Raw genomic sequence first — 16,771 nt, forward strand, 5'->3', positions numbered from 1 at the left:
GCAATGACCTTTGAATACGTTTATAGAATTTTACTATCATCATCAAAGCCGGTCTTAATTTACGTGTGACTAACGCAGTCGTCATCGCGATATACGCCGTTGATTTAGTGGATAATTCCATAATGATTCCTCATTAGATTTGATCAGCAATAGATAACAGTATTGACTTTTAAATTGGGGTATATTTAAATGGCTTCTGAAAGGAGTAAGTTTTTGTCTGGACGTAATTTTTATTAAATGTTAATAGAATTATATCAATGTAGAAACAAAAAAATTAGATTTTTTTTTAGATATATAATTACGTCATCAATTCTGAAACTATTTTAATGTTTACCCCTGTTTAAATTTTTTCACAATTGGAGTCACTGATTTTTTGATAGATAAACGATTGATGTAATCCGATTATAGTTTTGACATAAAATTATGCTGTTATAAAGAGCGATTGACGAAAGAACTATCAAAATCGGTTTAGCAATTTCAATTGTGACAAAATGTATATGGGAGTGAACCTTATTGAAATTGGTTCAGGCTTGACCTTGGCATCCCGTAACATAGACACAATAATAGATTTTGTCTCACAAAAAAAAAAAAAAAACTCCACGAGACAGGCTTTGCCTAGTGTAGGGTCATAGCTATATTGTACCCATAGACTAATTTCGTTTAAGGAAATAAAGATATTCTTATTCTTATTGTAATCGTTGCAAAACCATTAATTTTGATTTAAAAACTTGACTCGTGAACCGATTATAATAAAATTTTTATGAGACCAGTTTGTAAGTATATTCTTTGAGATAAAAAAAATAATTTTCCAAATCGGTTTACAGTTGACGGAGTTATGAGGTGACAAACCTAAAAAAAACAATTGAATTGAAAACCTTTACCTATTTATAAGTTGGTTGAAAGTGAACTGTTATTATTTTATTAAGAATTTTAATTATTAAAAACTTTTTGAAAAACGCTTAGAGTACAGGCAGGAACTTTTTTTTTTTTTTAACATTAAGGTTTTTTAACGTATGAACATGTTTCGGCCCCATCTTCCAGTAAAGAAATGAGCAGAAATTTTGAGCTAATGAATGCGCTATAAATTCTACACCGTCGTGTGTGTACTTCGAAGAGATAATTGTAAAAATACGTGTATCAGAAATAGATCACTATACATTGGTGGCTATTAAAAGATTGTGTATGCCTGATATATATGTATATGTGGGAATGAAGCCAGTGAGATTGAAGAGGAACGTTTAAATTCTTTATAATTTTAATTATAATAATGATAAGTTTCTTGCATGATAAATTTCCATAATAATAACTGTCAATCGTGATCTTACTACTATAACTAAACTAGCTTTTACCCGCAGCTTTGTTCGTGTTAATATTGATTTTGTTCGACTATTCTGGTTGTTGATATAGATAGAGGTAAATGAGGTATAAAAAGAAACCCATTTCCTCTATGGAATAGTTTAAGGGAAAACTGTATATGGGAGATATTTAAAAAATATATATATGCTTTCGTACGATTGTATCCTTATATTTAAGTCGTTTAGCCCAGCTTTACATTTTGTACAAATGACATGTAAATTACAACATCAATAAAATACAAACAGAAACAAACTACTGTACAAAAAAAAAACAGCAAATTTAAATGTGAACAATGTCATGTCGACGAAGGACAAATTTTTTTTTTTTATAAAACTTAGAATGGCAAACAAGCTGACGGCCCACCTGATGGAAAGTGGTAACCATCGCCTATAGACATGAGCAGTACCATGGACATACCAAAGTATGCTGTTTCGCCCATGATACCCCCCATGCCATTGCCATTGGTGCCATTCCTGAGCCTTCAGGTGTTATTTCATAGAAAATAAATATATACATTTAAAATACTTTCATTTAGAACTCAGAATTGTATGAACACAGAGATTTTGCTTCGAAACAGCTACTTTTTAGCTTCACAAATAAAAATGACGTAAACATACGTCAGAAAATGAATGAGACGAACACGATAGTTACACGTATAAAACAAGAATGATTAAAATTGGTCTGAAATTCAATCAACGAAAAAAAATCAACGACGCAGCTACAAAAAAAAAAATGCAGACGAAATAAGAAGCACCTCCTTTTTGTCTCTTAATCAAAATTCAATTCACCATCAAGTCATGAGTCATCGTACTGAGTAACCTGAGTGAATGGTATTGAATAATAAGGTTTTTAATATTCTCATTGCTTCAATGTTGATTTTTACGCCGTATCCGGAAGGAACGGAAGTGTGTCTCGACATTTCACGACCGAGTTGAGTACGGTACAAAGATATTTTCAATGATTGAATCGCTGACTTTATACATTCTTTTGCTAATGTTTCATCATTACTGTATCAAAGACAAATATATCTTTATTTTTTTTTTTTTTGTTTACAAAAACTCATCTCTCCTCTTAAGGAGAGGAGATGGCAACTAACCCCCGGCAGAAGCATAATCGGCCGGGGTTCAGTGCCCCAGGGAGAGAAACCGGCGTACAATGCGGACAGTATCTAAGAGCACCGCTTTCTGTATCTTTCTCGGGAGAGAGCCGCCTCGGAATCCCAACCGTCTGAGATGTTGTTCCAGACTGGTTGGGATAAGACCGTTCGCCGACAAAACGATTGTTATTATAGCGTTTAACTGTCCATTGCTGAACATAAGCCTTCCCCATAAGAGGAGTTTTGCCAGTAGTTGCCACGCTTGGCAACCGCAGTTAGGCTTTTAGAGATGTTTTAAGAGGGACGCTACTTATATATATGTAAGTATAGCCTTTCAGTTAAAACAAAAGATTACCAAATCGGTTTACAACTGACGGAGTTATGAGGTAACAAACGTGAAATAAAATACAATCCAATTACCACCTTTTCTCTCCCATAAGTGCGTCGAGCTCAAATTAGTAAGGAATTGATATGAATAACATTTTAATTTCAACCTTTATTTTTTTTTTATAGTAATAATAAATTTATTGTTATAATAATACAATCACAAACTAAAATTGTCACTTCAACGAATTATGTGGTGGAATTACCTCTCATTACTGTAGTGTTAAGGAAAATGTTATGGGTATCTATAAATAACATGTATGTACATTCAAATAATCAAAATGCTCCTTACTCAAATGGCCTTGGTAACAAGTAAACCGTTATTATGTTTTTTTTTTTTTATACTGCAGAAGTGATACGCTGGAAAAGAACCAGTGACTGATGGTAGGTGACGATGTAATTAATATTCCACGATAATTTTTACCAGAGGGAACCTTTGTACAAAAGTCGTTTGCTTCGGCACCTCTGTCCCATTCGTGTTTCTACCGTGAACGAGTTGTTTGCATGGCTGTGTTTCGGTTTGTAGGGTGTGATATGGCAGTGAATTTACAGGGAACAAAGCTATAACACCTAAGTCCTCAGGAATGGCAACGCATGTCATATCATGGGCGAAACAATTTACTCTCTTATGTCCATTGTTACTACTCATGTTTATAGGTGACGGTTAACAGTTTACATCAGGTGAGTCGACAGCTTGTTTGCCATTCTAAATTACATAAAAAAAAACTGAATACCTGAACAGATTTGGAGATATGGAGTATCGTAAGAATTCCTAATTCATCCCGAAGGACACTGGCTTATAAATGTTGTCTGTGACATTACTGTATTCCTGGTAGTGTTTTCTAAACTACACATTGTAAGATCTCAGAAGTCCCCGAGAAGCGTTGAAGTGTCTAATCTCCCGCGTGGACACGAAAATAGACGAGACATTGCCGATGGTTTATTAATAGAATGTGACACGTGCACGCACTGTTAACCATGGGGAGGGATACCAATGGATTCTTCATACATTTTATACTTACCATACCCCCTTTCCCTTATTTCAAGATGGATCGAAACTGTGGCTATAAACAGATATGACAAGGCCAATATTATAAATATTTCTAAAGTGGTTTGTTATATAACCATGCTTGATTTTAATGAAATTAAATTTACCAGAGGGAGACTTTGTACAAAAGTCGATTGCTTGGGTACCTCTATCCCATTCGTGTTTCTACCATGAAGCAGTTGTGTTTGCATGGCTGTGTTTCGGCTTGATGGGTGGGATATGGCGTGAATTTACAGGGTACAGAGGAATACCTGAGTCCTCAGGAATGGCAACGCATGGCGGGTATCATGGGCGAAACAGTATACTCTGTTATATCCATGGTACTGCTCATGTCTATAGGCGACGGTTACCACTTTCCATCAGGTGGGCCGTCAACTTGTTTGCCATTCTAAGTTATATATAAAAAAAAAACCTAATGGACGGTGTTAACGATTCACGCAGGAAATAATCTTTATATACAACTTTGTAATATTTTTTTTATGATTCTGTCTTTGTGTTCGGAATATTATCTGTGGAAAACCCTTTTAAAAACTTAACAATCACTCATTTATTAATAATTTACTCAGATAAAAAATAATAAATGAATTTAATAATAACGTTATTAGGTAAACTCCCTAGGTAAATAAAAAATACTCGGTTAACTAGTTCTCCACCATGACTTTGTCTGACCATGACAATCATTAGCTTGATTGACCGTGATAAATATTAGACTATCCTTTTTCATCCTAAATGTCCTAACAAATTTAAAGTACTTTTTTAACCCTCGTGACGTTACTTTTACACAACGTATGGTGTTATATATCTGTCTTCATTTAAGAGTTTCCTCTTGTCGGTGTAACTAATTCATGCATTGCATTCCAGCCAGGCCATATCCTTGACGTCCCTATACGACATGACACCCTAGTGTTTCTTTTATTTTATGGTTATATATATATAATACGTTATGAATTACTTATACTGAACTATAAACAAATGCACCTGTTCAAACAATAAACCTACCTCGATTATAACATATATACACCATTCATTACGAAATACCATAGCCATTGATCGAGAGTTCGTAGAGAATAATAAGATCTACATACATACAGACTCCACTTTTAATATTGATATTACCAACTAATAGTTTAGCACCCTCGAATGTCCAAAATTTATACATCTTTATTACAAAAGTGGATTTACATGCCCTCCGAATACAGATGGGCAAAGCACCGGGTTTAAACCCGGTGCTTTGGTAAAAACCCAATAAACACCCATAAACTCCCATAATCACCCAAAAAAATAGGTTTTTACGTATTTTTTTGAAAATATGTAAGTAATACCAATAAATTATTTTTATAAATTGCCAGGTAACCAAAAAGTCGTATGTTTTTGTGCGAATTACGATCATAATCTTTACGATCGTACATTAAAAAATAGACAAATAATAGTATGAGTACGATTTAAATCGTATATCTGTCAACCCTGCTAGCAAGACAGCGACAAAATCACGTTGCATAACAATGTAGCCCAAGCTTATATCTTATGAAATATACGGAAGAGATACGGACTTAGAAAAAACAGAAATGTTGTTCTTTGTGGAAGTCATTGATGAAATTCTATGTATTTTAGCCCGCAAACTTTCTTCAAACAAAAACAGCGCCATCTAGTATCGAGTTCTGTAATTATCTCTTTGTTTATGGATTTGAAGTAAGACCGCCACGCATGCAATACATTATGACTGGGGATTCCCCTATTCGTCGACGCTGAATATGAGGCGACGACAATCACTGTCAAACGTGTTCACTATTACTCTGACTCTGGTAACGTGACTTCCTGGTAACGTGTTAGGTAGGAAAAGCAGTAAAAAAGTGCATATTAAGGGAGCAGATTTGAAATAATATTTATACTTAACAAGAAATAATTAAAGGTAAGTGGATTTTTGAATGATACAATTATATCATGATCACTTAACAATTTTAACTTAAAATTAGATGTATTATTACAAGCTTTTATTTAGCTTGCGTTATGTAAATAAAAGTATGTAGGTATGTTCGTATGTTGATGCAATTATCCTCAATCCTCAACCGACTGGGATAAAATTTTCCATACACGTTTATTTTGGATGATAGTGCATAGTTAGCTGAGAGTCGTCATTGGATAATAATGGTGGATAGCCTAAGATGTGTACTAGATATTTATTTTTAACATAATATGCGTAAGTACCTAATCGAATTAAAAAAGTTGCTGAGAAAAATACAGAACAATACGATAATAAACTAGCGTCTGCGTTTAATCCTCCGAGGAGATGTAATTTTACAAAGGTTTTTTGTATTTATTTTATTATTTTTTTAATAAATTTATTGTAAATAACAAGAAATAATCATTGTAAAAAAATAGGCACTCTATTGTTGAATTTTCGTCAGACCAACTAATCATCGTTCATTTTTTTAGGTTCAATGGGGAGACCTAAAGATTTACGCATATGGGAGCACTACCGTACTTTACCAAACAAGTCTGTTTCTTGCAAGCTTTGTAATAAGGTCTACAAATTCAGTAATGCTGCCAAAATGCTTCAACATCTTATCACTTGTCCAAAATCTCCAGAAACATTAAAAGACTCTATGAAACTTATAAAAGATAGCTCGTCCAAAACCAAAATGTCTGGACTGTCAGAGATAGAGACAAATGATTCTTTTATAAGCCCCTCGTCGTCTGCTAACACTACAATAAATGCTGAGTTTCAAGACACCGATGATCATATAAAAACAGAATTAGCGAGAGCTATATTTGTAACAGGGACGCCATTATCGATGGTGCAACATCCTTTATGGATACAATTTTTCGAAAAATTGCAACCAAAATTTAAAATACCTTCACGTAAAGCTTTAGCGACAAAATACTTAGATAAAATATATAGAGAAATGCGTTTTGAGTTAAATGAGGAACTAAATGCTTGTAGTTACTTACACCTTCAGTGCGATGGCTGGTCTAATTTAAGAAATGAAGGAATAATAAACTTTCTTATATCAAAACCTCAACCTGCATACGTTAAAAGTTTGAATACAGAAAGTAATCCTCACACTAGTGAATACCTTAGCCAAGAAGTTGAAAAAGTAATGAAAGTGTATGGAGCAAATAAGTTTCTTGTACTTATTGACGATAACGCTAGAAATATACAAAAGGCATTCGAATTAACAAAACTCAAATATCCACATGTTGTTCCTCTCGGTTGCTGTGCACATATCCTTAACTTGTTGTGCCAAGATATTGTAAAGATACAAGAAGTAACTGTGTTTATTATGCAAGCCATAAATATAATAAAAACTGTTAAAAGGAGTCAACGATTAAGTTCCTTGTTGATAAAATCAAGGCAGGGTGAAGATTCTACACAAACACTAAAATTGCCTTGTGCTACAAGATGGGGAAGTCATGTTACTTCGTTAAAAAGTTTGAAAGCAAATAAGATAGCTTTGCAAATATTTAGAGAAAACAGTTAGAGAAGATGTGGTAATTTCAAGAGATATTAAAGATTTAATTCTAAGTGATGATTTCTGGACGAAGACAGGGGAATGTATAAGTATTTTGGAACCAGTCACTGAAAGCATATTTTACTTAGAGAGCGACCAGAATCGTTTGCATCGCACATACATTACATTTAGAGATGTACAAGCTAAGATACGTTTTGCATTAAATGAGATTTCGACATTGAGCGAAGAAAGCAAACAGCAGATTCTAACATCAGTATCTTCAAGATGCAATATGGCAATGAGGCCAATACATTTTGCAGCATATATTCTAGACCCCAGGACTCTAGGAGTCGAACTTACTCAAGAGGAAGAACTTAAGGGTATGGAGTTTATCTACAATTTAAGCCAACACTTAAGTTTGTCAAATGTAATGGCAGATTTGGCGTGTTATAAAGCTAAAGAAAACTTTTGGGCCAGAGGATTTGTATGGAGCTCATTAGATAGCATTGAGCCCCTAATATGGTGGAAAGGTATTTGTGGTTCCACTGAGTTAAGCAAAGTAGCGATTCGTATTCTATCAGCTCCCTGTACTTCGGCAGCCACTGAGCGTTCCTTTAGTATCCAAGGCTACATACATAATAACAAAAGAAATCGACTTACAACTGAAAGAACTGAAAAAATTTCATTCATTTGTTATAACTGGAATCTTAAACATAAAGCTGAATGCGAGGACATTCAGTTTAATGAAGAAAATACCTTAGAAGCTTTCATTGAGCAAGTAAATGAACATAACAGTTTAGACGAAATAGAGCCTATCGAACCTATACAATTCATCGCTTGTAATAACTCTGAATCTGACAGTGATTGACTGTAGTTTTACATTTTACTTTCATCTCTTTCTTAATAAACTCAAAATCAAATTAAAAGTTTTTTATTCTGTAGGCTGCATAATAATATTGTCTATGTCCAGTATAGTGGACGTCTTGCGGCTGAGATGACGATGATGAAGTACAAAATCATAAACACCCAAAAATTTGGGTGTTTATGGGGTTTAAACCCAATAAACCCAAAACACCCGGTTTTTACCCACCAGACTTTAAACCCACCCAGGTGGATTGCCCATCTCTACCTCCGAAGCACAAAGCAAATGGCAGGGGGTCTACCATGAAATGAAATTCCGAATTTTCAGGCTTAATTTCGTGTTTTTGTTCGTACTAATATCGACCCTATAAATGGAGATTAACATTTACATTATTTACATTATCTTAAATCCTACCATCAATGTCCAAAAGAACGATACTTTAGCATTTTTAATATTTTTAAACGGTATGTATCAAGTAATTTTAACATCAAATTTTTGTTTCGTTCGGATCCGAAATTTCGGAAAACATTTCATGGTAGGCCCTCAGCTCTAGTCTTCTAATTTCTTTTGTTAATACGTTACGTCGCCGTTTCTGATTTTTTTCTGTTCATGATTCTTTTTGCATTCGATTGCACTAAGTTTCCTGATCGTTCCATAATAAATTTGTGACGGTCGCAGCTGCCGTTTTTATTTGCGTGTCGTGTGAATAGTTTATATAGTTATAAATTATAATCGGTGTACAGTTCGCATAGCGCATCTGAGTTCTGTGTCCATGTTGCATGGACACCGTTGAATATACTGTTCTAAAACTTACAATCACAAGTTAAATATTGTTTAGTAGTCACTGCATATATTTACATTTGTACGTATCTTTTTTGGCCGACTTCAAAAAAAGAGAAGCTTCTCAATTCGGTTGCATATCTTTTGTTTGTTACCTAATAACTCTGTCAGTTGTAAACCGATTTAGAAAATCCTTTTTTATCTAAAACTATTATTATTTCAACCGTTTACTGACCACTGCTGGACGTAAGCCATACCCATAAGGGGAGTTTTGCCAGTAGTTTGCAGGCAGGTTGGCAACCACAGTTAGCCTATTAAAGTTGTTTTAAGAGGGACGCTGTGATACCCATCCCTCGCCTTAAAATCTAAAATGATATATAGAAATTTTATCAAAATCGATTTAATAGTTTAGTTTTTAAATCAAAATTACCACAGTTTGTTAGTTTTTTTTTTTTCTTTTTTTTTTTTTTTTAAACAATTATTTTCTTTATTTATCACAATCTGTTTTCATTATTATATAAAGTATCCTATGTATTAAATTAGGAATTTTCTTTAAAAACCGTTTAATAGTTATTGCGTGAAAAAGTAATAAACTTCTATACGTTTTCACATAATTTCGTATTCATAAAGGTAGATTGAAAATAATTATCGCTACTGAAGTAAATGTGTACATAATTTATTATTTAAACCCTTTTGGACGCTCCATTAGATCTGCAACTCAAACGTGAAATTTCAATTCATCCTATTTGAATCGTTTAAAAATTGTCGATTCGTGTCTGACGTTAAATTTTTGACTACAGGTGAAAACTCAACTATTGAATTTCATTTTATCCTATTTGGGTCGTTTAAAAATTGTTGATCATTTGTTTTTTTTTTCTGATGAATTCATCATGATAGGCTAACTGGCCTGTTTTCATTCTCATCAATCACCCTTCACTGGTGCTCCGCCAGCGTATCCCGTTAGCGCAGACGGGGTTACCATTTTATTTTCACTCATCAGAAAAAAAAACTGCAGTTCCCATTCCATTTGCCAAGCGTGGCAACTACGTGGCAAAACCCCCCAAGGGCAAGGCTTATGTTCAGCAGTGGACAGTTAAAAGCTAATATGATGATAATACAATAACTTTATATGAATATCTAACATCTTGTTAAACGATTAACTAACAGTTCATAACGCATCTCATATGCACCGGCCGTGTCTAAAATAACGCGAAATTGAGTCGTTAAGGCAGCTGTGTTACCACGTAACAGGAGACGTATTTAGAATTGACGTTATTCCATTACGTATTACTCTACATATTACATTTTTGGCACCGGGAATGACCTAATGGATTTACGTAAACAAGAGGAGATTGTTAGTAGCGGGGACTAGGAGCCCCATAGCTGGCGTATACCCAGTCAGGTCGAAACCACCATGTTAAATTTTGGCATAGAATGGACCACCTCTTTCTTTGCCGTGGGCGTCGTAAAGGACGACTATGAGAAGTTAATGGTCAAGAGATGGGCAGCAGCACCTATCTCTTACAATATCACCAAAGCCTGCGGTTGCCAACCCGCCTAACAAACGTGGAAATTAACTTCTATTTTTTATAAGTGTAAATTTCCAATCATCCTACCGCTCATACACGGGCAGGATCACAGTGAAAAATTATAAGTAAGGAAAAAAGTAGTCTAGTTTGCCCATCGTGACGAATTCATCAAAAATTTGGCTGTGTTTGAAGGGTGGAATATGGCGTGAATTTATAGGGAACAGAGGAATAACATCTGAGTCCTCAGGAATGGCAACGCATGGGGGGTATCATGGGCGAAACAGTGTGCTCTGTTGTGTTCATGGTGCTGCTCATGTCTGTGGGCGATGGTTGCCACTTTCCATCGGGTGGGCTTTCCGTCGGCTTGTTTGCCATTCTAAGTTGTATAAAAAAAATTAACCACCATGTTTTCCAGAGGGAATGTGTGGTGGTTGACGTGACAGCATATATTGTTACCAAAGGAGTCCTATGTCCCTGTTACTGATAACCCTCTGATAATCTCCTTGCACTAATACTTAAAAAATTAAAGTCGCAACTAAATCCTCACCTCCAAATTTTCCAGGCGTCTGGTGTGACAGTATCGGACGCGTGCAAAACAACTTACGAGGAGATAAAGAAAGATAAGAAGCACCGCTACGTGGTGTTCTACATCAGGGACGAGAAGCAGATAGACGTGGAGACGGTCGGCGAGCGCAACGCCGAATACGACCAATTCCTCGAGGACCTGCAGAAGGGCGGCACCGGCGAATGCAGGTAAACAGAATTCAACAGTTTTAACTTATATACTGTATTGTAGTTATTTATATCAGCATTATAGAATACGGAATACAAGGATTTTTTTAATGGGTGATAATGGGTGAAATTTTTTTAATGGGTGGTAACCCCACCTGTGCTATCGGTATACATTGGCGAGGCACCAATGGAAGATGATAGTTGAGAATGCATGCAGGTCAGTTGGTCCACCTTGATGAAATTGACAAGAATTTATCATGACGGTTTCTAGGGAGAGCCGCGTGGAGGTCGACCTGAGAGGGTATATTGCTAGCAATGGGGCTATTAGACATCATAACTAACAATTCCTTTCTCCCTAATACAAGGATGTGCCCAAAACAGCCAAAGTTATCGACATAACCCGAAGGATAAGCAAGCTGAAGTGACAATGGGCTGGTCACATAGACTGGGGAACCGACCACCGATACTTTTTTATCGGTTATAGGTCCTTGAGTAGCGACACCGTACAAGCAAACGCAATGTAAGATGACCCCCCACTAGATGTAGCGACGACCTCAAACGCATTGCAGAGACCCAGTGGATGCAGGTGGTACGGGGCTCTTCGTTATGACAGTCTATGGGGGAGGCCTATGTTCAGCAGTGGACAGTTAACGGCTGATATTGGTGATGATGATTATGATATTAGCTTTACTCACGTATTTTGGAGGTAGTCTGACTAGTTTCAGGCTAACGAATCCACAAAAAGGAAACTTCAAGCATGGCATAATCAGTTATATATATTAAATATAAATAACTGTTATGCCCTAAACTACTAAACCGATTTTTATAAAATTGATATGGGAACAATCTGTAAATATATCCTTTCAGATAAAAACAGTTATAACTAACATAAATATGTAACCAAATTTAAAAACCTCTTTTTAAACTTGGTTGATAAATGGTTTTGCCACATTTGAAGTTTATAGTTTTTTTTTTTTCTGGAATAAATGCTACATGTTTAAGTCCTTATTTTCTTAATATTTCACGTATTTGTTTATTTATTTATATTTATTAGTATGCCACATAGTATAAATTGGTTATTATAATAAGTAAGCACATGAGACACGTGACACCCTGTAGGGGCACCGCAATATACAGAGAGAATTAAATTTACAGTTCAAATCATATTATAATTTATTTTTATTTATAATATTATTTATGAACTAAATATACACTTATTCTCGCTTATTTTACATTATTCACCTTTGATTTTCAGATATGGCCTGTTTGATTTCGAATACACGCATCAATGCCAAGGCACATCGGAGGCAAGCAAGAAACAGAAGCTATTCCTAATGTCGTGGTGCCCAGATACCGCTAAGGTCAAGAAGAAGATGTTGTACTCCAGGTAAATTGGCAATTACTGTTTATTTTATAATATTTATATTTTTTTTTATTTAAGTAAACTTAATTATTTATAAACATCATTATAGGTTAAAACACATTTGCTATTTCTCAGTTTTTGTCCAAATTTATCTACACTTTATAATATTATAAATAGAAAAAATTGCATTTTGTGTATGTTTGTTTGTAATGGATAAACTAAAAAACTACTAAACTTATTTGAAAAAATCGATTACCTATAGAAAGCTACATTATAGCGGCCCACCTGATGGAAAGTGGTAACCGTCGCCCATAGACATGAGCAGTACCATGGACATAACAGAGTATATTGTTTCACCCATGGTACCCCCCATGCGTTGCCATTCCTGAGGACTCAGGTATTATTCCTCTGTACCCAGTAAATTCACGCTATATCCCACCCTTCAAACCGAAACACAGCCATGCAAACACAACTGCTTCACGGTTGAAACACGAATGGGACAGAGGTACCCAAGTCTCCCTCTGGTAAAACCCTACCAAGCGTGTCTGCATGCTATTGCTTATATATGCTGCGCGGTATTGTCATACCCCTCCCCTATTATGGGAGATGTCTCTATTCAGAAGTAGACATTAACAGCTGTTACGATTATATAAACAAATAAATATTACATATAAAGGAATTAAATCTTTTCTCTTTATAATATTAATGCCGATTATCAAATGTACTTAATAAGTATCACTAAGTGCCAACTATGTCCAACATCAACATAATTATATTAACATTTTTTAACAGTAACTTTTTATGAATCTACCGCCCATTTCGGAATATAGTTTTAACTGAGAAGAACTGGCAAGAAACTGCTGTTAACTGTACTGCCAGCTATCAGCCCTCACTAGTACGCCACCGTCGTAAATGGATAGTACAGACGGAGTTACCATTACATTACATTTGCCAATAAAAAGAAAGACCTACCTCCTTATTTATAAAAACGTTAAACATCTAAACCTATTTTATCTATTGAACAGTTTTGTCTCATTCTTTCGAATGAAAATCACAGAGTAATGTATAATCAAAGTAGGATTTTAGGTTTTATGAATAAAAGCGTTAGTCTTTATATATTACTGAATGGACCTGATAAATGCAGTGGTAATAAACCCTTGTAATCGGCTTTATACAACGTCGCCCTCTAGTGTTAATAAGACAAAAATAAAACACAAATGTCCTCCGTAGATAGTTAAGGTGGGTTGGTTACAAAACAAAATTGTACATGAACGACTAGATGGCGCTGGAATCGAGACTTATGTTTTTTATTGATTATTTTGTAATTAAAGGTAATTTGAAGTAGATTTTTAAATTTGCAAGTAATTTTTATTATTATATATAAATATAATAGTGTTAAAGTTAACTGAAGTGGGAATACATATTTATAACACTTGATTTTAGTTAACCACTGTCCAATATACAATAAATATATAGTTTTTTTCGTAGCAGCTAATGGATAATTGAATTAATTATTAGGAGTGAGTCGCTAGCTCTTGACTAGTGAAGACACGTTATTGCTGATCTACGTAATTAAATTCGAAAAAATTATCTAAAGTTACTGTTTACATACCGGAGTTGTGTCATAGGTTGTGTAGTGAAACGACCACAAAAAATATAACAAACCGAATAACCTTTTGATCTAAATTTAACAAAATAAGATAAAACATTCCCGTGACTGGTGTACGTTGAATTGGCTGCAGTGATTATTGTTGGTGAGACAATATCAACAAAATTAAAAACTACCCACAGAAAAAAAAAAAAAAAAAAAAAAAAAAAAAAAAAAAAAAAAAAAAAAACCTGACGCACAGTATACGATCGACAATTTCGTTTACGACCTGTAGAAATTGGTGGCGCAGTGAGGAGAGTTACGACTTGACCTTGAAAGGTCCATGTTTCAAACCTGTCTACTGGCTCTGTCTTTTTGTGGATTGTAGGATTTGTGTATGTTCAGTTCATAGTTCATTTCTGATAGATAAATTATTGGTGTGATATACATATATTTTAGAAATGTCCTCTAAAAATGGGTTGCAATGTGGGGCCTGCCTAAAGGATATAATAGACAAAAATTACATAAAATGTTGCATAGATTCTTGTAAAGTGCCGTTTCACCGTGACTTATGTATAGGACCATCCCCTCCAGAAGACGTGCGTAAATGGGTGTGTCAAAAATGTCGTTGCAGTTTGAAAAAAGGAGGCGATAACACTGAGACACCGGTTAAGGCCTCCTCTACGAGCGTGAATGTTACCATACGTAATAAAAATAAAGCTAGCACGTCCATTGAAAAATCACCAGAACTGGAGAATAGTAGTTTGGGATCTTTAATTGCTGAAATTCGATTCTTGAGGCAAGATGTATCACAACTCACAGACAAAGTAACTGAAATATTTTCGGCACTCACCCAATGTTGTGAAAGGCTATCCGAAGTAGAAAATCATATGACACGAACTGATCAACGTTTAAAATTATTAGAGGAGCGTGAGGCTGAAGTGGCATCATTGCAATGTCAGGTACACACGCTCCAAGATCAGCTTAGTAATCAAGCACAGGCCGCATTGCGCAATGAGATAGAACTAGTAGGTATCCCCGAAACTTCTAGTGAAAACTTGTCGCAAATAGCAACAGTCCTTGCTACGAAAATTGGAGTTGTTTTGAATGAAACGGATGTTGATTGGGTGACCAGAGTTGGATTAAAGCGCGCTCCAGGTACAGGGAAATCATTGCCAAGACCAATTGTTATTAGGTGTGTTAGAAGGGGGAAGCGCGACGAAATTCTTAGAGCAGGAAAATCGCGAAAGAACTTGTCGACACAGGACTTGCCTATTAAAGCAGATGTGCAGAAGATCTTTATTAATGAACGTTTAACCAGCGAAAAACGTAAGTTATTTCGCGAATCACGAAGTCGGGCAAGCAATGCTGGATACAAATACTGTTGGACTCAAAATGGCAACGTATTCATACGAAAACGGGAGGGCAGTTCGGCAATACAAATTCGATCACAAGCTGAAATGGCAGAAAAACTTGCCGTTCCGGAGAATAATTAATGTAATCATTCATTGTATGCTTAATAGCGTAAATAAATCCTTTTCATTATTTTTTACTAATAGCATGTTTGTTCTAATATATATATTGATTTTACTATTTTTTACAATGTTAATAAGTATTATAAAAACATTTACTTTATTGTTACTTGGAAATATGATTAGTTTTGATGATATGTATAATTATGTGCTTTGTGTTGATATGTGCTTTACTGTTTATTGTATTTATTTTATTTTATGTAATTTGCAATATTTACATGCACTAATATATTTTGGTTATGCGTATTGTGCGGACATCAGTATAATAACATTTATGAGTGGACGTAAAGTGACACAAACTATATGCTGTTTTTTTACTTCATATTATATAAATCATAATAAACAACCACCATAGGAATTGAAGCAGAAGTTGACGAAATCTTAAATGTACCATGTCACTTATTCCACAATCTCGAATCATGTAAGAACATTTATCGGCATAATTACGGCTTCAAAGTTCTTAATTTCAATATAAGAAGTATTCAACGGAATTTTGATTCTTTCTACGTGGCTCTAAAAAGATTAGACATTGAATTTGACATTATTGTTCTCACAGAGTGCCATTTAGGTGTATGTTCTATAATACGAAGCATCCCTGGTTACTCAAGTTTTTATTCTAGAAATATCAATAATCAAGCTGGAGGTGTTGTTGTATATATTAAGGAAGAGTGGAGAGTACAAGTATTTGAACCAGATATAGAGGATGCTGATTGTCTAGCTTTGACGTTTCCAAACCATCGCACTGTTCTTGGAATTTATCGCTCCCCCTCTTTCAGAAATATAGATAATTTCTGTAATTCTTTAGAATCATACATTGTTAATAACTCTCGTGATTCAGAGGTTATGTTAATAGGAGACCTGAATGTTGACATCCTGAAGAATGGAGATGATGTAACAAAATACCTATGTCTCACAGCATCGTTTGGTTTAAAACCAGCTATTAATGTTCCTACCAGAGGTGTTGCATGTCTTGATCACATTCTTCTTGGTTCTAAGGTAACTGGAGTTGGTGCAGTATGTAAAACATCCATAACTGATCATGAAATGGTTAT

At 34.9% G+C, this 16,771-nt stretch overlaps 2 protein-coding genes across 2 annotated transcripts in view; both read left to right on the forward strand.

The window, feature by feature from the left end:
* The window catches only part of LOC113513260 (cofilin/actin-depolymerizing factor homolog), a 32,533-nt gene that overhangs the window by 10,562 nt on the left and 5,200 nt on the right, over positions 1-16,771 (forward strand). The window contains exons 2-3 of the mRNA XM_026897250.3: positions 11,067-11,257; positions 12,492-12,623. Coding sequence (XP_026753051.3) covers positions 11,067-11,257; positions 12,492-12,623 — 323 coding nt within the window. The remainder of the gene's footprint in view (positions 1-11,066; positions 11,258-12,491; positions 12,624-16,771) is intronic.
* Positions 5,089-8,586, forward strand: LOC128200008 (uncharacterized). The gene is made up of 2 exons (XM_052891849.1): positions 5,089-5,793; positions 6,318-8,586. The coding sequence occupies exon 2, from the start codon at positions 6,323-6,325 to the stop codon at positions 7,361-7,363; it is 1,041 nt and encodes a 346-aa protein (XP_052747809.1). The 5' UTR covers positions 5,089-5,793; positions 6,318-6,322; the 3' UTR covers positions 7,364-8,586.

Source organism: Galleria mellonella, unplaced genomic scaffold (genome assembly GCF_026898425.1).
Source record: "Galleria mellonella isolate WM207_F2 unplaced genomic scaffold, CSIRO_AGI_GalMel_v1 utg146, whole genome shotgun sequence".
Classification (NCBI taxonomy): domain Eukaryota; kingdom Metazoa; phylum Arthropoda; class Insecta; order Lepidoptera; family Pyralidae; genus Galleria; species Galleria mellonella.